At 38.3% G+C, this 26,643-nt stretch overlaps 1 protein-coding gene and 1 pseudogene across 1 annotated transcript; one reads left to right on the top strand and one right to left on the bottom strand.

Annotated features, from left to right (window-relative positions):
- Positions 1–464: 464 nt before the first annotated feature.
- Positions 465–1,675, bottom strand: LOC131755277 (UV excision repair protein RAD23 homolog B pseudogene; annotated as a pseudogene).
- A 7,451-nt stretch (positions 1,676–9,126) lies between these two features.
- GCSAML (germinal center associated signaling and motility like) lies at positions 9,127–11,425 on the top strand. The gene is made up of 2 exons (XM_067033308.1): positions 9,127–9,138; positions 11,186–11,425. The coding sequence occupies exons 1-2, from the start codon at positions 9,127–9,129 to the stop codon at positions 11,423–11,425; spliced, it is 252 nt and encodes an 83-aa protein (XP_066889409.1).
- Positions 11,426–26,643: the final 15,218 nt, after the last annotated feature.

The raw sequence follows: 26,643 nt of genomic DNA, 5'->3' as shown, positions 1-26,643 counted from the left end.
TGTGGTACGCGGGCCTCTCACTGTTGTGGCCTCTCCCGTTGCGGAGCACAGGCTCCGGACGCGCAGGCTCAGCGGCCATGGCTCACGGGTCCAGCCGCTCCGCGGCATGTGGGATCTTCCCGGACTAGGACACGAACCCGCGTCCCCTGCATCGGCAGCCGGACTCTCAACCACTGCGCCACCAGGAAAGCCCTACCTATTGTTTTATAGAAGAAATAAAGACCTGCAAAAGCTGACTTTTAGTTGTATAATACTTTACACGCTCTGTGGATTTGTGGCATCTGTTAACTGAAGCAGACATGCATGGTATTCTTCCCGCCCTGTACCCTAGATCCCGCCCCCTCCCCACTCCCAATAATCCACTATATTATACCAAGTATGTGGACATGAGCCCAAGTCATCCCAGACAATTCAGTGAACAAAGTTAGTGTAATGCACTGGTGTGAATGTGAGATTTAAAAAAAAAATCCCTTTCAATCTTCATCAAAGTTTTGCTGTAGAAGAAAATTGGCAGCCAAGTTCTCATTCTTCTCACAAGCAAAATATGCTTGTATCACAAGTCCTTCAGGAAATCCTAATGCCTTTCACCTTTCTATAGCTTCTTTTTCCTGAGGCATTACTTGAATGTAGTTCATATGACCGCTTCCAGCTTCAGCAGTTCCTCCACTGCCAGCTCCACCCCCTCCTCCTTGACCACCAGCTTCTTGAACTGGTTCGTTTAACATCTGAATAAAATGCTCCTGATGTTGGCTAACTTGCTGCAATAACTGCGGATTTTCTCCACCTATCTGTTGTAGCGATGCTGGAAGCAGGGAAGGATTCTGTTGAATAATTTGTCTCATCTGTTGAAACTGAGCCTGATTCCATAAAAATGCAAGAGGGTGTCCTCCAGAACTTGTTGCTGTAGTCGTTGCTGTCATAGTTGCTGCAGCTGTAGCCACTGAAGACTGAGGAGCCCCAGTACTTACTGCTGGAGGGGGGGTCAATCACAGCCCGACTTTGTCTCTCTCCAAGAATTCCCATTAAAAGCTACTTCACTGCCCTGTCAGGGTTGTTGAAACTGGCTCTCAGGGTTACAATTACTTGCTCTTGTCCACAGTCCATTGACATGATCTCAGTTACTGTATTCTCATAAGAATGACCTGTCACAAGTGCACTTGTTGCATCTTCAAAAAGGTTTGACCAAGGAGAAGCACCTGATGTACTGTCAGTTGACTTTGGGTTAGCAACCACTGGTGTTTCTGCTGGCTTTTCTGCAGGTTTCTCTTGTTTTGTTGCACTAGCAGGTGCAGGTTCAGAAGACGCTGTCGTTGATGCTGGAGTGACAGATGCAGGTGTGGGAGTGGGGGCAGGGATTGGGGCCTGAGCCACAGCTGGTGCTGTGGAGGAACTAACTGTGGTAGTTGTAGCAGAATTAGATTGCTGAATTGTAGCTGGTGCTGGTGTTGTCACTGCTTTGGGTTTTGTCACCATAACTACCATGCAGTTTTTCTCATCAATTTTATATTCTTTTAGAGCAGTATCATCATTGAGGATTTTGCCTGCATAATTTTTGACTTGCTACAGGAAAGTCATCTTACCCTTTTCAGATTCAATCTTCTCTTTCAGTGCTCTTACCGTCTCGTCTGGGTCGATGTCTATCTTGAAGGTCTGCTGCTGGAGGGTCTTCAGGGTGACCAGCATGGTGCCATTGTGCAGCTCCGCTGCCAGGCGTGCTCCGGGTGCTGGCCGCTGGGCGGGGTCTGTGGCCTGGTGGGGCCCTGGTGTTGCCTGCTCTCCTCACGCACTTGGGAGGAGAGCAGTGGGTGTGGGGGCTTGTCACATTTACCCTGCAGAGCGGCCTCTCCCCCAGCGCTGCTCCCGGGCCACGTCGCTGCCTCTGCCTTCTTCACGAGCTCGGGCCACCGTGCTTCCTCATGGGCCCAGAGCCAGCCACTGAGTCTGCAGGAGGCGCGAGGGGCTCTGCGAGAGCAGCAGACAATCCACTAGCTCACCACAGGCTGGTGGACGTCATCATCATGACTCACTGAGATGCACCCCCTCCCACATTTTAATCTTAGAATAAATATGCTTGTTCTTAAATACTGTAACATTTTCAGCACAAAAGATGCAACCACTTCACCAACTAGTGCTTGATTTCTTCATGCCCTTCATACTTATGCTTGGTTCTCCAAATTGTTGTCTCTAACACTATAATTGAATTGTACTCTGGCTACATAATTCCTTCAGTTTATGATTATACAACAGTACTAATTTAAAAACATATTTGGTTAATTAAGTTATTACATATGATTATATTTATAAATATATGTGGTTATATGGTTATACATAGCATTTCATATTTGAAATCTGTGCATTGAATGTGACCTTTTTGTGAAGAACAGTGAGGTATTAAACATTATTAACAGAAGGGGACCTTCAAGATGGAGGAGGAGTAAGACATGGAGATCACCTTCCTCCCCACAAATACATCAAAGCTACACATACATGTGGAACAACTCCTATAGAACATCTACTGAATGTTGGTAGAAGACCTCAGACTTCCCAAAAGGCAAGAAACTCCCCACGTACCTAGGTAGGGCAAAAGGAAAAACATAGACAAAGAATAGGGATGAGACCTGCACCTCTGGGAGGGAGCTGTGAAGGAGGAAAAGTTTCTACACACTAGGGAGCCCCTTCACTGGTGGAGATGGGGGGTTGTGGGGGGAAACTTTGGAGCCACAGAGGAGAGCACAGCAACAGGGGTGCAGAGGGCAAAGCAGAGAGATTCCCGCACAGAGGATCAGTGCCGACCAACACTCAGCCTGAGAGGCTCATCTGCTCACCAGCTGGGGTATGTGGGGGCTGGGAGCTGAGGCTCGGGCTTCAGATCCCAGGGAGAGGACTGGGGTTGGCTGCATGAAGACAGCCTGAGGGGGCTAGTGTGCCACAGCTGGCCAGGAGGGAGACCCGGAATAAGTCTGGACCTGCTGAAGAGACAAGAGACCATTGTTTTGGGGTGCACGAGGAGAGGGGATTGCTTCCCTGTCTTCCCACAGAAGGCAGAGCACCACCTAAACAAGTTCCAGAGATGGGCATGAGCCGTGGTTATCAGCTTGGACCCCAGAGACAGGCATGAAATGTTAATGCTGCAGCTGCAGCCACCAAGAAGCCTGTGTACAAGCACAGGTCTCTATCCACACTCTCCTCCTGGGAGCCTGCGCCGCCCACCACTGCCAGGGTCCCGAGATCCAGGGACAACTTCCCCAGGAGAACACACGGTGCACCTCAGGCTGGTGCAATGTCACAGGGTCCTCTGCCACCACAGGCTTGCCCTACATTCCAGTTATGACTGCCGTACTCCTCCCTTCCCACAGCCTAATAGAGCAAAAGTGCCCTAATCAGCAGCTGCTTTAGTCCCCTCCTGTGTGGGCAGGGAACAGATGCCAGAGGGTGAATTACACCTAGAGGTGGGGCCAAAACCAAAGCTGAACCCCAGGAGCTGTGTGAACAAAGAAGAGAAAGGGAAATTTCTCCATGTAGCCTCAGGAGCAGCAGATTAAATCCCCACAATCAACTTCATATACCCTGCATCTGTGGAATACCTGAATAGACAATGAAGTGTCCCAAAATTGAGGTGGTAGACCTCAGGAACAATTGTAGACTTGGGGTTTGCTGTCTGTGACTGATTTGTTTTTGATTTTTATGTTTATCTTAGTTTGGTGTTAGCACTTTTTATCATTGGTGGATTTGCTTCTTGGTTTTGTTGCTCTCTTCTTTTTTATAACTATTTTTTAATTTAATAATTTTTGAAATAATTTTTATTACTTTTTTCTTTCTTTTTTTCTCCCTTTTCTTCTGAGCCATGTGGGTGACAGGGTCTTGGTGCTCCAGCCTGTTGTCAGGCCTGAGCCTCGGAGGTGGGAGAGCCAAGTTCAGGACATTGAACAACCAGAGACCTCCCAACCCCAATTGGCAAGAGATCTCCCAGAGATGTCTGCCTCAATTCTAAGACACAGCTCCACTGAAAAGCCAGCTCCAGTGCTGGATGCCCCATGTCAAACAACTAGCAAGACAGGAACACAACCCCACCCATTAGAACAGAGGCTGACTAAAATCATACTAAGTTCACAGACACCCCAAAACACACCACCAGACTCGACTCTTCCCACCAGAACCCATCCGCCAAAACACAGGCATCAGTCCCCTCCACCAGGAAGCCTAGACAAGACACTGAACAAAGCTCACCCACTGGGGGAGACACCAAAAACAATGGGAACTACGAACATGAAGCCTATGAAAAAGAGACCCCAAACACAGTAAGTTAAACAAAATGAGAAGACAGAGAAATATGCAGCAGATGAAGGAGCAAGGTAAAAACCCATCAGACCAAACAAATGAAGAGGAAATAGGCAGTCTACCTGAAAAAGAATTCAGAGTAATGATAGTAAAGATGATCCAAAATCTTGGAAATAGAATGGAGGAAATACAAGGAACCTTTAACAAGGACCTAGAAGAACTAAAGAGCAAACAATGATGAACAACACAATAAATGAAATTTAAAATTCTCTAGAAGGAATCAATAGCAGAATAACTGAGGCAGAAGAATGGATAAGTGACCTGGAAGATAAAATAGTGGAAATAACTACCACAGAGCAGAATAAAGAAAAAAGGATGAAAAGAATTGAAGATCATCTCAGAAATCTCTGGGACAACATTAAACACACCAACATTCAAATTATAGGCGTCCCAGAAGAAGAAGAGAAAAAGAAAGGATGTGAAAAAATATTTGAAGAGATTATAGTTGAAAACTTCCCTAATATGGGAAAGGAAATAGTCAATCAAGTCCAGGAAGTGAAGAAAATCCCATATAGGATAAATCCAAGAACACACCAGGACACATATTAATCAAAGTATCAAAAATTAAATACAAAAAAAAAAATATTAAAAGCAGCAAGGGAAAAGCAACAAATAACATACAAGGGAATCCCCATAAGGTTAACAGCTGATCTTTCAGCAGAAATTCTGCAAGTCAGAAGGGAGGCAGGACATATTTAAAGTGATGAAAGGGAAAAACCTACAACCAAGATTACTCTACCCATCAAGGATCTCATTTAGATATGATGGAGAAATTAAAACCTTTAGAGACAAGCAAAAGAGAAGAGAATTCAGCACCACTAAACCAGCTTTACACCAAATGCCAGAGGAACTTCTCTAAGCAAGAAACACAAGAGAAGGAAAAGACCTACAAAAAGAAACTCAAAACAATTTAGAAAATGGTAGTAGGAACATACATACTGATAATTACCTTAAATATAAATGGATTAAATGCTCCAACCAAAAGACATAGACTGGCTGAATGGATACAAAAACAAGACCGTATATAAACTGTTTACAATAGACCCACTTCAGACCTAGGGACACATGCAGACAGAAAGTGAGGGTATGGAAAAAGATATTCCATGCAAATGGAAATCAAAAGAAAGCTGGAGTAGCAATTCACATATCTGAAAAAATAGACTTTAAAATAAACACTATTACAAAAGACAAAGAAGGACACTACATAATGATCAAGGGATCATTCTAAGAAGAAGATATAACAATTGTAAATATTTATGCATCCAACCTAGGAGCACCTCAATATATAAGGTAAATGTTAACAGCAATAGAAGGGGAAAGTGACAGTAACACATTCATAGTAGGGGACGTTAACACACCACTTTCACCAATGGACATATCATCCAAAATGAAAATAAATAAGGAAACAAAAGCTTTAAATGACACATTGGAGAAGATGGACTTAATTGATATTTATAGGGCATTCCATTCAAAAACAACAGATTACACTTTCTTCTCATGTGCTTATGGAACATTCTGTAAGATAGATGACATCTTGGGTCACAAATCAAGCCTTGGTAAATTTAAGAAAATTGAAATTGTATCAAGTATCTTTTCTGACCACAATGCTATGAGACTAGATATCAATTACAAGGAAGAAAAACCCTAAAAAGTACAAGCACATGGAGGCTAAACAACACACTACTAAATAACCAAGAGACAACTGAAGAAATCAAAAAATACCTAGAAATAAATGACAATGAAAACAAGATGACCCAAAACCTATGGGATACAGAGAAAGCATTTCTAAGAGGGAAGTTTATAGCAATATAATCCTACCTCAGTAGACAAGAAAAATCTGAAATAAACAACCTAACCTTACACCTAAAGCAATTTGAGAAAGAAGAAAAAAAATCCCCAAAGTTAGCAGAAGGAAAGAAATCATAATGAGCAGAACAGAAATAAATGAAAAAGAAATGAAGGAAACAATAGCAAAGATCAATAAAATTAAAGCTGGTTCTTTGAGAAGATAAACAAAATTGATAAACCATTAGCCAGACAGATCAAGGAAAAAAAGGGAGAAGACTCCAATCAACAGAATTAGAAATGAAATAGAAGTAACAACTGACACTGCAGAAATACAAAGGATCATGAGAGACTACTACAAGCAACCCTATGCCAAAAAAATGGACAACCTGGCAGTAAGGGACAAATTCTTAGACAAGAACAACCTTCCATGACTGAAACAGGAAGAAATAGAAAATATAAACAGACCAATCAGAAGCACTGAAATTGAAACTGTGATTAAAAATCCACCAACATACAAAAGCCCCAGACCAGATGGCTTCACAGGCTAATTCTTTCAAACATTCAGAGAAGAGCTAACACCTATCCTTCTCAAAATCTTCCAAAATACAGCAGATGGAGGAACACTCCCTAACTAATTCTATGAGGCCACCATCACCCTGATACCAAAACCAGAAAAAGATGCCACAAAAAACAAAACTAAAGGCCAATATCACTGATGAACATAGATGTAAAAATCCTCAACAAAATACTAGCAAACAGAATCCAACAGCATATTAAAAGGATCATACACCATGATCAAGTGGGGTTTATTCCAGGAATGCAAGTGTTCTTCAATATACGCAAATCAATCAATGTGGTAACCATATTAACCAACTGAAGGAGAAAAACCATATGATCATCTCAATAGATGCAGAAAAATCTTTTGACAAAATTCAACACCAATTTACGATAAAAACTCTCCATAAAGACCTAAATGGAAGGCCAGACACTATAAAACTCTTAGAGGAAAACATAGGCAGAACACTCTATGACATAAATCACAGCAATATGCTTTTGGACCCACCTCCTAGAGAAATAGAAATAAAAACAAAAATAAACAAATGGGACCTACTGAAGCTTAAAAACTTTTGCATAGCAAAGGAAACCATAAACAAGATGAAAAGACAACCCACAGAATGGGAGAAAATATTTGCAAATGAAGAAACTGACAAAGGATTAATCTCCAACATTTACAAGCAGCTCATGCAGCTCAATATCAAAAAAACAAAAACCCAATCCAAAATTGAGCAGAAGACCTAAATAGACATTTCTCCAAAGAAGCTATACAGATTGCCAACAAACACATGAAAGAATGCTCAACATCACTAATCATTGGAGAAATGCAAATCAAAACTACAATGAGGTATCATCTCACACCGGTCAGAATGGCCATCATCAAAAAATCTACAAACAATAAATGCTGGATAGGGTGTGGAGAAAAGGGAACCCTCTTGCACTGTTGGTGGGAATGTATATTGATACAGCCACTATGGAGAACAGTATGGAGATTCCTTAAAAACAAAAAATATAACTACCATATCACCCAGCAATCCCACTACTGGGCATATACCCTGAGAAAACCATAATTCAAAAAGAGTCATGTACCAAAATGTTCATTGCAGCTCTATTTACGATAGCCAGGACATGGAAGCAACCTAAGTGTCCATCAACAGATGAATGGATAAAGAAGATGTGTCACATATGTACAATGGAATATTACTCAGCCATAAAAAGAAACGAAGTTGAGTTATTTGTAGTGAGGTGGATGGACCTAGAATCTGTCATACAGAGTGAAGTGAGTCTGAAAGAGAAAAACTAATACCGTATGCTAACACATATGTATGGAATCTTAAAAAAAATGGTTCTGATGAATGTAGGGGCAGGACAGGAATAAAGACACAGTTGTACAGAATGGACATGAGGGCACAGGGATGGGGAAGTGTAAGCTGGCACAAAGTGAGAGAGTGGCATGGACTACACTACCAAATATAAAATAGGTAGCTAGTGGGAAGCAGCTGCATAGCACAGGGAGATCAGCTCGGTGCTTTGTGACCACCTAGAGGGGTTGGATAGGGAGGGTGGGAGGCAGACACAAGAGGGAGGGGATATGGTGCTATATGTATAAATATAGCTGAGTCACTTTGTTATACAGCAGGAACTAACACAACATTTTAAAGCAATTATACTCCAATAAAGATGTTAAAAAAGTTTTTAATATACTGTTGTTATACAGAATCTTTTTAGTTTGTTTAACATATTCTATAATTTTGCTCAGAATCACTTTCAAGCTTGTTTGGTTTTAGATTTAACAGTCAGTCAATGTTCCTTTCATAAATTGAGATTTTACTGTACTTGGTATTCTGTGACCTCTGTAGTTCTAACTTCTTTATTTAAAATATTATTAGAAAATATATATATATATTAGTAGTGAATCTTAGATTAACAGATGTATAATTTGCTTCAGTATTCATAGCTGTAGTCAACCTGAATCTGTATTTAATTTAAAATATTTACTTTTGTTATTTCAGTACCTATTTTTATAATATCGTTCATCTTAAGGATTATTTGATTTTCTTATGATTATTTTATAAAATTTATATATCAGAATTATTCTTTTTTTTATAGTTGCCATACTTTATTTTCATATCATGTTTATTGATAAAATTTTATTATACAATTCCAAAATTTACTTTATTCACCAGCTTTTGTATGTATCATTACATAGAATCATAGCATTGATGCTTCCCCAAAACATAGGCTCTTCCTTGATATTGTCATACAGAATTGAGAACCTCAATCATGAAAAACACCAAATCACAACATGTTTAGATAGTGGACCTCTGAAATTTTATCATTGTTTTCTTTACTTTTCACCATCTCTTTACCTCCAACGTGTGATGTTCCAAAACCCTTACATTGCTTTCTTTTTATTTTTATCCTCCAGGTAAAGATGATCTATTCATGTCTAATCAGGTAATACAAACATTATTACATTTGTCTGATAAATTTCAAAATACAGACAAGTTCAGATAAGCCTAGTTATAGGTCTTTCTTTACTTGTAATTTCTGAATGGATTTATCAGAGTCTTTCATATTTTAAATATTATTCCTGGTAATTTTAATACAGAAATGAAAATAACTTTAAAAATAAAAATATTTTGGGCTCCCCTGGTGGCGCAGTGGTTGACAGTCCACCTGCCGATGCAGGGGACATGGGTTCGTGCCCTGGTCCGGGAGGATTCCACATGCTGCGGAGCGGCTGGGCCCGTGAGCCATGGCTGCAGAGCCTGTGCATCTGGAGCCTGTGCTCCGCATCGGGAGAGGCCACAGCAGTGAGAGGCCCGCGTACCCCCCCCTCACAAAAAAAAAATGTATATATATATGTATATTTTAACAGATTTAGGTGACTGGTAAGTTTTTATGGTTGTCCCAATTCTACAGAAGTCTATTATTTTAATTTTCAAAGCTATTATAACAAAAATAAATGAAATCAAATTCACAACTACAATCTGACCACCATAAAACATTGATTCTTTTTAGCTTTCCACATTCCCTTTTAACCTTTATGTCCATGAGGGTGGTCTGTCTACTAAGTGGAAAGTTTGCCAAATAATGAGAAACATTTTCTGATATGAAGCATCGATTAGCAAGGGTATGCCCTTGATTACAAGTATGTACCCTCTCAAAATGGAAAATGGAGAACTTACAGCATCCTATCAGGGACTTCCACTAGTTTAATACAATCAAGGTCTTTCCACTTTCCATCCCATTCCCCTTTTCCTCCTCTGCATTAACCTTGCTAGAATCCCAGGATCAAAAGAATTATTGTGGTAACCAAAATAATTATTGACTTCAATAATCAGGAAGATGTTTTCTAAATCTATCACCTACTTTTGTTTCTTTTTTTTCCAATATACTCCTTACTAAAAATTACAGAAGCAAGATAAAGTAAAAGAGGGAAAGAAAAGAATTAGATAATTGATAGTACTGTAAAGCACTAAAATGGCAAAAGTAAAAAAATAAATAGTGATAAGGAAGAGGATTTTTCAATATAAAGCAGCTAAGTTTTCAAATGTACATATTGTATCAGCCAATGTAATAAATTTAGTACATTAAACTCAATTTTTCCTTCTTAAATTGTTCCTAAGTTTGTAAATTAAAGGATTAAATATTTACATGTAACCAGGACAAACATAGTTACCCATATTTAAATTATGTAGTAGAAAATGCTCATTTTTAACCAGTTTGGGTGTGTGTATGTATAGAATAGCTATTAATAAATAAACTTATTCATTATATATGGACTATAAATAGACTATTAATATGAAGAGAAAACATGCCTTACAAAAGTAATATTCTTTTTTGAAAATGGGGAATATTCTGCTTCTGATAGAAAGGTATAATAAATTTTCAACTTATTTTCTTCTACTGCAAAAAAAAATCCTTATGTCCAGGACTTAGCTTTTCTATTTATAAACATGGTGGATATCAATCAACATATGAAAAAATGTTTATTCTTTTTAATAGTATGTCATAAATATTTTATTGATTTAATTAGTATGTAGTATTTTAATGTTTTAATTTTTCTTTCATGGTCTGTGCAATTTAAAATGTATTTAAACTCTAAATTATATTAATTGAATTTTATCCTATGAAGAGTTATTGTTATGTAATTTGATTAATTACTTATTGAGGTCTGATTTTTGCATATGTTGCATCTCAGTATGTTTGGCATGAAGTATACAACTGCTTTCCTCTAGATAGGGAGATAATAGTATCCTTTTTTCCTCTTTTATTATTTGAGGTGAAATGATAGCAGAATGAGTGGTAGTTTGAAGCACAGTTCATGTTGCTAAAATGAGGTCTCTAAGACATCAGGGCTTGGAGAAAGGGCTTTGAATACCTGAGTTACACCTCAGATCACCATTAGACAAGAAAAAGGGAGGGGTAGTGGGGCACAAAGTTCAAATCTGATGATTGATTCTGGATCCTTGATTTCTTTTTTCTTTGTACTTGGCAGGAAAATGAGAATGACAGTGGTTCTGAAGAAGTGTGCTACACTGTCATTAATCATAGGCCTGATCGAAGACCCTCCCAGAGCTCCAATGATGATGGTTATGAGAACATTTCAAAGAGAGTGAGACCATTAAGAGAACGGTCAGAAACAGAATATGCCCTTATCAGGAGAGCTTGCACTACTAGGTCTTCTTCCTGTACCCCTGAACTTGAGCATGATTATGAACTTGTGCTTCCTCACTAGAACACTCATGCCTCATCATCTCCCAGCAATAAAGATGACAGAATAGTGGTCTCCAGGAGAGTCTTACTCTTTCAGCTCTTCATGAAACATTTATTTCTGGCCAGATTTTAGAAATAATATCCTTTCACTATCTTACCTTGAGAAACTCTGAAACATGTAATCTCTGTTGATTGGGTAAAGCCATATAAATTGATATAATGATAAGAATATTCAACATCTTTTTGTCTGTAAGGTTTGAAGACATGGAGATGGTGGGGGGAAACCTCCCTAAGACAATAAACATCTACAGATATATGACCTAGAATATCCGTTTCCAATCCTACTCTCCAAATTTCAAATGCCAGCATTCACATTCCTAATTATCTATTTCATTTTTTGAGGTGTAATCTACTCAATAAACTCTTAAAATATAAGACCGGTGACCAGATCCTTTGCTAACTGAATATTTACTTCAATTTTGCCTTTTCCACATACAGGAGATTTTTGCATGTAAACTTGTGGTAACAATTAAAGAATTAACAGTTTTGTTTTGTTTTTTTAAGGCTTGAACTGTATCTTTAATTTTAGCTCTTGAAAGATATTTCAAATATGCAATAAAGTGGGTTAAACACTAATCTGTGTAATTACAGCAATGGCTCCATGAGAGTTTCTAATCTTTATTCCCAGCACTTTCCTGTAAGTCTGAGATTTTTTTCTTTTAGTTATTACTGAGATATACATTCTAAAGTAATAACTACAATTATGACTTATAACATTATACCAGACATATAAGATTTTTAGAAATTTCATGTAATGTCTGAAACATTTATATTAACATATTGCCATACAAATAACCCAAAGGAAGTTTAGTATTAGTTTTTTTTGGGGGGGTTTGTTTGTTTGTTTTTGTATACTGCAGGTTATTAGTCATCAGTTTTATATACATCAGTGTATACATGTCAATCCCAATTGTCCAATTTAGCACACCACCATCCCCAACCCACCGCAGTTTTCTGCCCTTGGTGTCCATACGTTTGTACTCTACATCTGTGTCTCAAATTCTGCCCTGCAAACTGGTTCATCTGTACCATTTTTCTAGGTTCCACATACATGCATTAATATACGATATTTGTTTTTCTCTTTCTGACTTACTTCACTCTGTATGACAGTCTCTAGATCCATCCACGTCTCAACAAATGACTAAATTTTGTTCCTTTTTATGGCTGAGTAATATTCCATTGTATATATGTACAACATCTTCTTTATCCATTCATCTGCCAATGGGCGTTTAGGATGCTTCCATGACCTGGCTATTGTAAATAGTGCTGCAATGAACATTGGGGTGCATGTGTCTTTTTGAATTATGGTTTTCTCTGGGTATATGTCCAGTAGTGGGATTGCTGGGTCATATGGTAGTTCCATTTTCAGTTTTTTAAAGAACCACCATACTGTTCTCCATAGTGGCTGTATCAATTTACATTCCCACCAACAGTGCAAGAGGGTTCCCTTTTCTCCACACCCTCTCTAGCATTTGTTGCTTGTAGATTTTCTGATGATGCCCATTCTAACTGGCGTGAGGTGATACCTCATTGTAGTTTTGATTTGCATTTCTCTAATAATTAGTGATGTTGAGCAGCTTTTCATGTGCCTCTTGGCCATCTGTATGTCTTCTTTAGAGAAATGTCTATTTAGGTCTTCTGCCCATTTTTGGATTGGGTTGTGTGTTTCTTTAATATTGAGCTGCATGACCTGTTTATATATTTTGGAGATTAATCCTTTTTCCATTGATTCATTTGCAAATATTTTCTCCCATTCTGAGGGTTGTCTTTTCATCTTGTTTTTGATATCCTTTGCTGTGCAAAAGGTTTTAAGCTTCATTAGGTCCCATTTGTTTATTTTTGTTTTTATTTCCATTACTCTAGGAGGTGGATCAAAAAAGATCTTGCTGTAATTTATGTCAAAGAGTGTTCTTCCTATGTTTTCCTCTATGAGTTTTAGTGTCCGGTCTTACATTCAGGTGTCTAATCCATTTTGAGTTTATTTTTATGTATGTTGTTAGGGAGTGTTCTAATTTCATTCTTTTACATGTAGCTGTCCAGTTTTCCCAGCATCACTTATTGAAGAGACTATCTTTTCTCCATTGTATATCCTTGCCTCCTTTGTCATAGATTAGTTAACCATAGGTGCGTGGGTTTATCTGTGGGCTTTCTGTCTTGTTCCATTGATCTCTGTTTCTGTTTTTGTGCCATTACCATATTGTCTTGATTACAGTAGCTTTGTAGTATAGTCTGAAGTCAGGGAGTCTGATTCCTCCGGCTCCATTTTTTTTCCCTCAAGGCTGCTTTGGCTATTTGGGGTCTTTTGTGTCTCCATACAAATTTTAAGATTTTTTTTGTTCTAGTTCCATAAAAAATGCCATTGGTAATTTGATAGGGATTGCATTGAATCTGTAGATTGCTTTGTGTACTATAGTCATTTTCACAATATTGATTCTTCCAATCCAAGAACATGGTATATCTCTCCATCTGTTGGTATCATCTTTAATTTCTTTCATCAATGTCTTATAGTTTTCTGCATACAGGTCTTTTGTCTCCATAGGTAGGTTTATTCCTAGGTACTTTATTGTTTTTGTTGCAGTGGTAATTTGGAGTGTTTCCTTAATTTCTGTTTCAGATTTTTCATCATTAGTGTATAGGAATGCAAGAGATTTCTGTGCATTAATTTTGTATCCTGCAACTTTACCAAATTCATTGATTACCTCTAATAGTTTTATTGGTGGCATTTTTAGGATTCTCTATGTATAGTATCATATCATCTGCAAACAGTGACAGTTTTACTTCTTCTTTTCCAATTTGTATTCCTTTTCTTTCTTTTTCTTCTCTGATTGCTGTGGCTAGGACTTCCAAAACTATGTTGAATAATAGTGCTGAGAGTGGACATCCTTATCTTGTTCCTGATCTTAGAGGAAATGCTTTCAGTTTTTCACCATTGAGAATGATGTTAGCTGTGGGTTTGTCCTATAGGGCTTCTATTATGTTGAGGTAGGTTCCCTCTATGCCCACTTTCTGGAGAGTTTTTTTCATAAATGAGTGTTGAATCTTGTGAAAAGCTTTTTCTGCATCTATTGAGATTATCATATGGTTCTTATTCTTCAATTTGTTAATATGGTGTATCACATTGATTGATTTGTGTATATTGAAGAATCCTTGCATCCCTGGGATAAATCCCACTTGATCATGCTGTATGATCCTTTTAATGTGTTGTTGGGTTCTGTTTGCTAGTATTTTGTTGAGGATTTTTGCACCTATATTCATCAGTGATATTGGTCTGAAATTTTCTTTTTTTGTAGTATCTTTGTCTGGTTTTGGTATCAGGGTGATGGTGCCCCCATAGAATGAGTTTGGGAGTGTCCCTTCCTCTGCATTTTTTGGAAGAGTTTGAGAAGGATGGGTGTTAGGTCTTCTCTAAATGTTTGATAGAATTCACCTGTGAAGCCATCTGGTCCTGGACTTTGGTTTGTCAGAAGATTTTCAATTCCATTACTTGTGATTGGTCTGTTCATATTTTCTGTTTCTTCCTAGTTCACTCTTAGAAAGTTATACTTTTCTAAGAATTTGTCCATTTCTTCCAGGTTGTCCATTTTATTGGCATAGAGTTGCTTGTAGTAGTCTCTTAGGATGCTTTGTATTTCTGCGATGTCTGTTGTAATTTCTCCTTTTTCGTCTAATTTTATTGATTTGAGTCCTCTCCCTCTTTTTCTTAATGAGTCTGGATAAGAGTTTATCAATTTTGTTTTTCTTCTCAAAGAACCAGCTTTTCGTTTTATTGATCATTGTTATTGTTTTCTTTGTTTCTATTTCACGTATTTCTGCTCTGATTTTTATGATTTCTTTCCTTCTGCTAACTTTGGGTTTTGTTTGTTCTTCTTTCTCTAGTTCCTTTAGGTGTAAGGTTACATTGTTTACTTGAGATTTTTTCTTGTTTCTTGAGGTGGGCTTGTATAGCTATAACATTCCCACTTAGAACTGCTTTTGCTGCCTCCCATAGGCTTTGGATCGTCATGTTTTCATTGTCATTTTTCTCTAGGTGTTTTTTTTATTTCCTCTTTGATTTCTTCAGTGGTTTCTTGTTTATTTAGTAACATATTGTTTAGCCTCCATGTGTTTGTGTTTTTTATGTTTTTTACCTTGTAATTCATTTCTAATTGCATAGTGTTGTGGTCAGAAAAGATGCTTCATATGATTTCAATTTTCTTAAATTTACTGAGGCTTGATTTGTGACCCAAGATGTGACCTATCCTGGAGAATGTTCCATGCACACTTGAGAAGAAAGTGTAATCTGCTGTTTTTGGATGGAATGTCTTATAAATATCAATTAAATCTATCTAGTCTATTTTGTCATTTAAAGCTTCTGTTTCCTTATTTATTTTCATTTTGGATGATCTGTCCATTGGTGTAAGTGAGGTGTTAAAGTCCCCCACTATTATTGTGTTACTGTCGATTTCCTCTTTTATAGCTGTTAGCAGTTGCCTTATGTATTGAGGTGCTCCTATGTTGGGTGCATATATATTTAGAATTGTTATATCTTCTTCTTGGATTGATCCCTTGATCATTTTAGTGTCCTTCCTTGTCTCTTATAGCATTCTTTATTTATTTTATTTTTATTTTATTATTATTATTATTATTTTTTGCGGTACTTGGGCCTCTCACTGTTGTGGCCTCTCCCGTTGCGGAGCACAGGCTCCAGATGCACAGGCTCAGCGGCCATGGCTCACAGGCCCAGCCGCTCCGTGGCATGTGGGATCCTCCCAGACTGGGGCATGAACCCGTGTCCCCCGCATCGGCAGGCGGACTCTCAACCACTGCGCCACCAGGGAAGCCCGCATTCTTTATTTTAAAGTCTATTTTATCTGATATGAGTATAGCTACTCCAGCTTTCTTTTGATTTCCATTTGCAAGGAATATCTTTTTCCATCCCTTCACTCTCAGTCTGTATGTGTCCCTAGGTCTGAAGTGGGTCTCTTGTTGACAGCATATAGATGGGTCTTGTTTTTGTATCCATTCAGCAAGCCTGTGTATTTTGGTTGGAGCATTTAATCCTTTCACATTTAAGGTAATTATCGATATGTATGTTCCTATGACCATTTTCTTAATTGTTTGGGGTTTGTTTTTGTAGGTCCTTTTCTTCTCTTGTGTTTCCCACTTAGAGAAGTTCCTTTAGCATTTGTTGTAGAGCTGGTTTAGTGGTGCTGAATCGTCTTAGTTTTTGCTTGTGTGTAAAGCTTTTGATTTCTCTATCAAATCTGAATGAGATCCTTGCTGGGTAGAGTAATCTTGGTTGTAGGTTCTTCCCTTTCATCACTATAAATATGTCCTGCCACTCCCATTTGCCTTGTAGAGTTTCTGCTGATAAATCAACTGTTAACCTTATGGGAGTTCCCTTGTATGTTATTTGTCATTTTTCCCTTGCTGCTTTCAATAATTTTTCTTTTTCTTTAATTTTTGCATATTTGATTACTATGTGTCTTGGCGTGTTTCTCCTTGGGTTTATCCTGTATGGGACTTGCTGCACTTCCTGCACTTGGGTGGCTATTTCCTTTCCCATGTTAGGGAAGTTTTCGACTATAATCTCTTCAAATATTTTTCTCTGGCCCTTTCTCTCTCTCTTCTCCTTCTGGGACCCCTATAATGCAAATGTTGTTGCATTTAATGTTGTCCCAGAGGTCTCTTAGGCTGTCTTCATTTCTTTTCATTCTTTTTTCTTTATTCTGTTCTGCAGCAGTGAATTCCACAATTCTGTCTTCCAGGTCACTTATCTGTTCTTTTGCCTCAGTTATTCTGCTATTATTCCTTCTAGTTTTCATTTCAGTCATTGTATTGTTCATCTCTGTTTGGTTGTTCTTTAATTCTTCTAGGTCTTTGTTAAACATTTCTTGCATCTTCTCGATCTTTGCCTCCATTCTTTTTCCAAGGTCCTGGATCATCTTCACTATCATTATTCTGAATTCTTTTTTTGGAAGGTTGCCTATCTCCACTTCATTTAGTTGTTTTTCTGGGGTTTTATCTTGTTCCTTCATCTGGTATATAGCCCTCTGCCTTTTTGTCTTGTCTATCTTTCTGTGAATATGGGTTTTTTTCAACAGGCTGGAAGATTGTAGTTCTTCTTGCCTCTGCTGTCTGCCCTCTGGTGGATGAGGCTATCTAAGAGGCTTGATGGGAGGGACTGGTGGTGGGTAGAGCTGACTGTTGCTCTGGTGGGCAGAGGTTAGTAAAACTTTAATCCACTTGACTGTTGATGGGTGGGGCTGTGTTCCCTCCCTGTTGGTTGTTTGGCCTGAGGCAACCCAACACTGGAGCCTACCTGGGCTCTTTGGTGGGGCTAATAACAGACTCTGGGAGGGCTCACGCCAAGGAATACTTCCCAGAACTTCTTCTGCTAGTGTCCTTACCCCCATGGTGAAACAGAGCCACTCCCTGCCTCTGCAGGAGTCCCTCCAACACTAGCAGGTAGGTCTGGTTCAGTCTCCCCTGGAGTCACAGCTCCTTCCCCTGGTTCTGATTCACACACTACTTTGTGTGTGCCCTCCAAGAGTGGAGTCTCTGTTTCCCCCAGTCCTGTTGAAGTCCTGCAATCAATTCCCACTAGGCTTCAAAGTCTGATTCTCTAGGAATTCCTCCTCCCATTGCCAGAACCCCCGGTTGGGGAGCCTGACGTGGGGCTCAGAACCTCCACTCCAGTGGGTGGACTTCTGTGGTATAAGTGTTCGCCAGTCTGTGAGTCACCCAACCTCCAGTTATGGGATTTGATTTTACTGTGATTGCGCCCCTCCTACCACCTCACTATGGCTTCTCCTTTGTCTTTGGATGTGGGGTATCTTTTTTGGTGAGTTACAGTGTCTGGCTGTCAATGATTGTCCAGCAGCTTGTTGTGATTCTGTTGTCCTCGCAAGAGGGAGGGAGAGCACATCTTTCTACTCTGCCATCTTAAAGAATTAAGTTTTTGATATTGGCCTTTCTGAGAGGAGAAGCTGAGAGTGCCATTAAAAAGAAGTGAATGAATTTTTGTTGCCCATTTTCTTTCTCCCCAACAGTAAATCAGATAAGTCTGCTCAAAGATTACTAAAAATTGAAAGTATACTTGTGCTTATAGCTTTGTTCTCAATATACTAGTTAATTCAAACTATTACTAGTTATTTTTAACAAAGAAGGAAGAATAGTGTCTGGTTTTAAAATTTAGGCAAATAGGTAAATAATCCATTTATTTTTACTTTCATTCCCAAGTATAGTCTAAATGACATGCCAACTTCCCAATAAGGACATAAAGGACATAATTGACAAAACATCTGTAATTAATTTTTTAGATAGTTACAATACACTGACCATTTTGGTCATTGACAAGGATAAATCAATAAATGGATGTCATGGATGTCAGCTAACTTATTTGTTTTGTTTTGTTTGTTTGTTTTTTCATTAAAGTGACATGTACTAGTAGGAATGAATCTGGTTTCTAGTTATTAGTTTAATATTGACCTAATATAAAATAATGTATGCTATTCTCCTATGTACATTATTTAATCCCCAATAGGAGGGAAGCTGAGGCACCTCTCTACACTGAAGCTCCATTACTGCCTCCTCCATAGAACTACCTGGAAGAGGGTGGGTAGATAGATAGACAGAATGAACAAATTAGCAGAAAGGGATGGTTCATGTCAAGAAAACTTGGGTAACTCTCCTTATTTATTAGGAATGGTCTCATATAACAGAAGATACTGATAATTACCATTTATTGAATGTTTGATAGGTTCTAGTGGTGTAACTTATTTGTTTTATACAAATTTTGACTCTCTATTCTTGGTAAATTTCTATGCTCCTTTGGGCTGATTTCAATGTGTGGAAGGAGAACTTAATCTTGTAATTCTGGAAAAGTCACCCTGTCAGAAATATGCCAGTCTTATAGAAATCAGTCAACTTTAGGGAATGACAAAATTATTTTTTCTCTGTATGCTTTTGTAGTTATTTTTCACATGTAATAAATATTATATTTAAAATAAATGAGTAATTTTAATATACTTAACAATCTAGAATTATAGGAGAAGGGACAGGCAATAGGTTAATGAATATCATTGTTTAGTACAGTAAACACTGAAATCCAAAAGCATAGATGTGACCTGGTTGTCCATCATAACCATGGACAGGCCACTTAATCTTTCTGAGATTCAGTTTCTCAGCAAAGAAGAATTTTTTAAAAATTAACTATCCTACATGGTTGTGAAGAACAATAAAACCATGTTGTAAAAGTACTTTTTAACCTGGAAACTGTTTTCTAAAAGTTAATTTATTTTTATGCATATAAATATTTGGAATTCTAAAAATTATTTATATTTTTAATCAATTTTACTGAAATGTCATTACATACAACAAAAAGTAACCACCATAAAGACAAAGTTATATGAATTTTGTCAAATGTATTCACCCATATAATCACTTTCCCATCAAGAGGTAGAATAGTTATGTCATCTCAGAAACTTGTATCATGCTCTTCTTCAGTCAGTTGTACCAGTTCTGACAACAACTGATCTGTTTTGTAAAACTGTAGATTAGATTTGTCTCTTCTGGAGATTCAGTATTTGTTTTTCATGTGTTAAGCCATCTTTCATTCATCATAATGTTTTTGAGTTCTTCCATGTTTTACCTTGTATTAGTAGTTGACATTTTTAAATTAGTATATTACTGTATGGATATCTCATAATTTATTAATGTAATTATTTGCTGATGGGTATGTGAGGTATTTACAGTTTTTTGACATTATAAATAAAGCTGCTGTACATATACTTGAGTATTCAGGCATATTAGTTTGCTAGAGCTGCCAATGTACCATAGCCTAAGTGACTTCAATAACAGAATTTTATTTTCTCACAATTCTGGAGGCTGCAAAGTCCAAGATCAAAGTGTAAGCCAGAGTTGTTTATTTGTTTGTTTGCTTTTTGTTTGTTTTCCCCAAGGCCTATTCTATGTCTCTCTCCTAGTTTCTGGTGATTTGCTGGCAATCTTTGGGATTTGTAGACTTATTGGTAAGACCTTTATGTCTCAAGGATAGGAAATAAATTTGACTAAAATTCAGTGATTTTATACATTAGTGAAATATCTAGGAGTCTAGTGGTGTGGGGCATATTGAGATATTCTTTCTGAGGTGAAGAATAAGTTGTTGTATCTGGGCCTTACTATAACCAAAAAAAGAGACCCCCAAATCTGTGAGATTTTGAAGACACAATACCTGTGGGATTTGGAATTTGGAGGATAACATACTCTTTATTTGGGTATGCAGCTCTTGTCTGTTTATGGAGTGACCTGAAAAGCTGCTAGTTTTTAGTGGGGCCCAGAACAAGAGAAGGCTGTGCATGAGGTCCAGGCCACTGTCCAAGTTGCTCTGCCTCTTGGACCATATGATTCAGCAGGTCCAGTTGTGCTTGAAGTGTCAGTGGCACATAAGGAAACTGTCTGGAGCTTTGGAAGGTCCCTATAGGTAAATCACAGCACAAGCCCTTAAAATTTTGGATGCCATCCTGCAAAGATAGCTATTACCCTTTTGATAAATAGCTCTTGGCCTGTTACTGGAACCCAGAAACTAAAGGTTTAACCATGTGTCACCAAGTTGCCTTGCAATATGAGCTGTGCATCATGAACTGAGTATCGTTTGACCTACCAAGCCATAGAATTGGGCATACACAGTAGCACTCCATCATCAAATGGAAGTGGTATATATGACTCTGGGCCAAGCAGGCCCTGAAGACATAAATAGGTTATATGAAAAAAGTGGCCCAGAAGCCCATGGTCCCCGTTCCTGCTATAGCACCTTCTTTCTCCCAGCCTGTACCTATTGCCCCATGAGGAGTTCTCCACAATCAGTTGACAGGAAGAAAAGACTCAGATCTGGTTTACAGATGGTTCTGCATGTATGCAGGTATAACCCCAAAGTGGAAATCTCTTGCACTACAATCCCTTTCTGGGATATCCCTGAAGAACGGTGGTGAAGGGAAATTCTTCCAGTGAGCAGAAGTTCAAGCAGTGCACCTGGTTGTTCACTCTTCTTGGAAGAAAAAGTGGCCAGATGTGCAATTGTGTACAGATTCATGTACTGTGTACAGATTCATATGCTGTAGCTTAGTGAATGGTTGGAGACTTCAAAGAAACATGACTGAAAAATTGGTAAAGAGGTCTGGGAAAGAGATATGTGATTAGACCTCTCTTAACAGTTTAAAAATATGAAGATACTTGTAACCTATGAGAATGCTCACCAAAATGTGACCTCAGCAGAGGAGGATTTTAATAATCAAACAGATAGGATAACCTGTTCTGTGGACACCAGTCAGCCTATTTCCCCAGGCACCCCTATCATTGCCCAGTGGGCTAATGAACAAAGTGACCATGGTGGCAGGGATGGACTTTATGCTTAGGCTTAGTAACATGGACTTACACTCACTAAGGACTACCTAGTTATGGTCACGGCTGAGTGGCCAAGTGTCAGCAACAGAGACCAACACTGAATCCCTGATATAACACCCTTCCTGTGGTGATCAGCCAGCTACTTGGTAGTGAGTTAATTACATTGTACCACTTGCATCATGGAAGGGCAATATTTTGTTCCTACTGGAATAAACATTTTCTCTGGCTATGGTTTTCTTTCTTTGCATTCAATGCTTCTGCTAAATGTACCACTGTGGACTTACAAAATGCCTTATCCACTGTTATGTTATTCTTCTACACAGCATTGCTTCTGATCAAGGGACTTACTGCACAGAAAAAGAAGTGTGGCAATGGGCCCATGATTATGGAAATCATTGGTCTTACCATGTTTTCCATCTTCCCGAAGAAAATGGCTTGATAGAACAGTGGAATGATATTTCGATGACTCAGTTATAGCACCAGCTGTGTGGCAATACCTTGAATGGTTGAGGGAAGGTTATCCTTGGCAGGGTGTACTCTAAATCAGTGTGCACTATGTGGTGCTGCTTCACAGGTCCAGGAATCGAAGGGTGAATATAGGAGTGGCACCACTTACTATTACTTCTAGTGACCCACTAGCCAAATTTATGCTTTCTGTCCTCAGAACCTTATGCTCTGCTGGCCTAGAGGTCTTAGTTCCAAAAGAAGAAATGCTCAACCAAGAGAAACAATAATGATCCCATTGAACCAGAAGTTAAGACTGCCACCCAGCCATTTTGGGCTCATGCCACCTGATCAACAGATGAAAGGGAATTACTGTGCTGGTTGGGGTAATTGATACCAACTACCAAAGGGAAACAAATTGGACTGCTCTTCCACAATAGAGGTAAGGAAGAGTATGTCTGGAATTCTGGGGATCCCTTAAGGTTCTCTTAATGCTAACATGTCCTATGACTAAGGTCAATGGAAAATTACAACAACCTAATAAATGTAGGACTAATAATGGCCCTGACACTTCAGGAATAGCTTGGGTCACCCCACAAGGTAAAGAACCACAACCAGCTGAGGTACTTGCTGAGGGCACAGGGAATATGTAATGTGTAATGAAAGATGGTAATTATCCAGCTACAACCATGTGACCAGTTACAGAAATGAGAATTGTAATTGTTATGAGTTTTGTATTTCTTTTTAATTTTGTTATGAATATGTGTGTATGAATTATATATCATATATATACACATATGTATATATAGACATGTAAATGTATAGTACATATACATTTTATATATTACATATACATGTGCATTTATACTAAGCAAATGTCTTTGAATCTTTCCTCTCATTTTCTTATCATGTAACATAAAATGCATTAACTTTATTTCTTTATATATATATACATCCATATATACATATTTAAACTTTACATCATAGTATTAAATTATAGGATCTCAAACAGAAGAGTGAACCTCACCCAAAGACTTTGCGTTCTCTTTTGGGGAAAAGGTTACTACACTTTTGTTTGTACAAAGGATCAGCAGAGGTATAATTTTGTTCTTTTTATTTTCTTTCTTTTTTTTTAACTAAGCTCCTAATTTGTGTCATTCACAAATTATTTTTTATCCTATCTTTTATAAACACTTAATACTGTAAATTTTTTTTTTTTTTTTTTTTTTTTTTTTTTTTTCCCAGTAAGCGGGCCTCTCACTGTTGTGGCCTCTCCCGTTGCGGAGCACAGGCTCCGGACGCGCAGGCTCAGCGGCCATGGCTCACGGGCCCAGCCGCTCCGCGGCACGTGGGATCTTCCTGGACCGGGGCACGAACCCACGTCCCCTGCATCGGCAGGCGGACTCTCAACCACTGCGCCACCAGGGAAGCCCAATACTGTAAATTTTTACATGCTGTTTAAGCTGTATTCTACATATCTTAAAACATGGTTTTTCAACTACTGTTCAGTTTTTAATATTTTCTATTTTTATTACAATTTATTTTTGATCATGAGTTATTTGAAAGCACATTCTCAATTTCCAGTATCAGTTTTTTCTTATTTCTTTATGTTAGTACTTTCTAATTATTTATTGTTGTTGGAGAAGGATGTCTGTATATTACTAGTTCTTTGAAATTTGTCAAAATTTGTTTCATGGTGCAGTAAGTAGAAAATTTTGAAATTATAGCATAGTGAGCTAAAACAATAATGTTTTGGTTCTATTCTATATAAGTCCATTAGATAAATCTAGTCAATCATGTGGCTTAAATCTTCTATCTTTTTTTTTCTTTTAAATGTGATAATTACTGAGAAAAATGTGTTGAAAATATCCCACTCATAAAAAATTTGTAAATTTCCATTTATTCTATACCATATTTAGCTATATATTTTGAAGTATGTTATTAACTACATTCAAAGTTTAGAATTGTAATCTCTCCTTGTAATCCTCTTCATCTTGAGTAATGACTTAAAGTTTATTTTTTCTAATATTAATAAAGCCATGTCAGTTTTGTTTTGGTTATTAATTGCATGGTACATTTATCTTTCTCTATCCTTTTTCGCCTCAACATTTCCATGTCCTTATGTTTTAGATGTCTCTTTCAAATAGCTTAGCATGTAGTTAAATATTGTTTTTATAATCTAGTCTGACAATCTGACACTTTCTGATTTATTTGTTTATTTAAATTGAGATACAACACTGTAATCGTTTTAGGTATAAAACATACTGGTTTAGTGTACGTATATATTGTGAAATGATTACCATAATAACTTTAGTTAACATCATAACCACTCATAATTGCACATTTTTTTCTCATGATAAGAACATTTAAGATCTACTCTCTTAGCAATGTTCAAATATACCATACGGTATTTTTTTTTTTTTTTTTTTCGGTACGCGGGCCTCTCACTGTTGTGGCCTCTCCCTTTGTGGAGCGCAGGCTCTGGATGCACAGGCTCAGCGGCCATGGCTCACAGGCCCAGCCACTCCATGGTATGTGGGATCTTCCCAGACCGGGGCATGAACCCATGTCCCCTGCATCGGCAGGCAGATTCTCAACCACTGCACCACCAGGGAAGCCCCGGTATTGTTAACTATAGTCACCATGCTGTACATTAAATCCCCAGACTTATTTGTCTTTTAACTGGAAGTTTGTACCTTTTAACCACTTTTACCCATTCCACCCTGTTATTTTCTTTATTTAGAGATTTAGTACAGTTTAAGAAGATGTGTATGAATGCCACATAAACAACTGGTGGACTATTATGGTTAATTTTATGTTTTAACTTGTCTAGGCCATGTTTCCATGTTGTTTGCTCAAGCAGCAGTCTAGATGTTGCTATGATTTATTTTTTTAGATGTGATTACCATTTAAACCAGTAAAATTTTAGTAAAGTAGATAACTCTTTATAATGTGGGTGGGCTTCATCAAATAAACTAAAAACCTTAATAAAAAAAAAAAGATCAACATAACCCAAGAGAGAAAGAATTCTCCCTAAGACTGCAACATAGGAATCTTGCCTAAGTTTCCAGATTGCTGTCCTACAGAATTCAGACTCAAGATGAAGCTTCAACTCATACCTTCAGATCTGCTTAGGAATTTCAGACTTACCAACAATTACAATTATGTGAGCAAATTCTTTAATCTTTCTCTGTCTCTCAGATAGATAGATAGATAGATAGATAGATAGATAGATAGATAGATAGAGATGTATTTATTGTATTGGTCTGGCTCTTTGGAAAACTCTGAGACTAAAACATCATTGTCTATCCATCAATTTATCTTAGTTATTTGAAGCATTTAAAAATAAATCTCAGAGGTGCCATTTGATACAAGGTACGTGAGCATCTGTGGACTTTGGTGTCCACCCAGGGTCCTTGAATCTGTACCCACTGATGCCAGGGGACAAATGTGTTTCCATGGAAGGTGTGCATGTGTGAGGGAGCCCATTTAGAACCGTGTTGTGATCAAGTGTTTTCGGTAGCTTGGCTCTGGAGGAAATCCCAAAGCAAGAATGCCAGAAGTGTTTTGAAGAAAGGAAGACAAGAGGACAACTTTAATGGAAATTATGCCTTCAATTTCAGATTCCACATTGTAACAAACCTTTAAGAAACTACCACTTGTCGAGAGGATTAGCTCAAGGTGGTGGAGTAGAAGGACATGGGCTCACCCCTTTCTTACAAAAACAACAAAATCACAACTAACTACTGAACAACCATCTACAAAACCTACCGAAAAAAGATGCCCTACATCCAAAGACAAAGAAGAAGCCAGAATGAGACAGTAGGAGGGACATGATCACAATAAAATCAAATCTCATACTTGCTGGGTAAGCGACCCACAAACTGGAAAACAAGTACACCACAGAAGTTATCCCACAGGAGTGAAAGTTCTGAGCCCCATGTCAGACGTCCTAGCCTGGGGGCCTGGCAATGGGAGAAGGAGTCCCAGAGAATCTGGCTTTGAAGACCAGTGGCGACTGATTACAGGAATTCCACAACACTGGGAAAACAGAAAATCCACTCTTGGAGGGCAAACACAAAGTCTCGTGCACCCAAGGACCCAGGGGAAAAAGCAGTGACCCCCACAGGAGACAGGGCCAGACCTACCTGATAGTATTGAAGGGTCTCCTTCAGAGGCGGGGGGACTGCTGTGGCTCACTGCAGGGATAAAGACTCTTGTGGCAGCAGTTCTGGGATGTACTAATCGGCGTGAGCCCTCCCGGAGGCCACCAAACAGTCTGTAGGCTCTAGTGCTGGTTAGTCTCAGGCCAAATAAAAAAGAGGGCAGGAACACAGCCCCACCCATCAGCAG

This window comes from Kogia breviceps, chromosome 4 (assembly GCF_026419965.1).
Source record: "Kogia breviceps isolate mKogBre1 chromosome 4, mKogBre1 haplotype 1, whole genome shotgun sequence".
NCBI lineage: Eukaryota > Metazoa > Chordata > Mammalia > Artiodactyla > Physeteridae > Kogia > Kogia breviceps.
The sequence above is the reverse complement of the archived record's forward strand: the minus strand, read 5'-3'. Positions and strand labels throughout refer to the sequence as shown.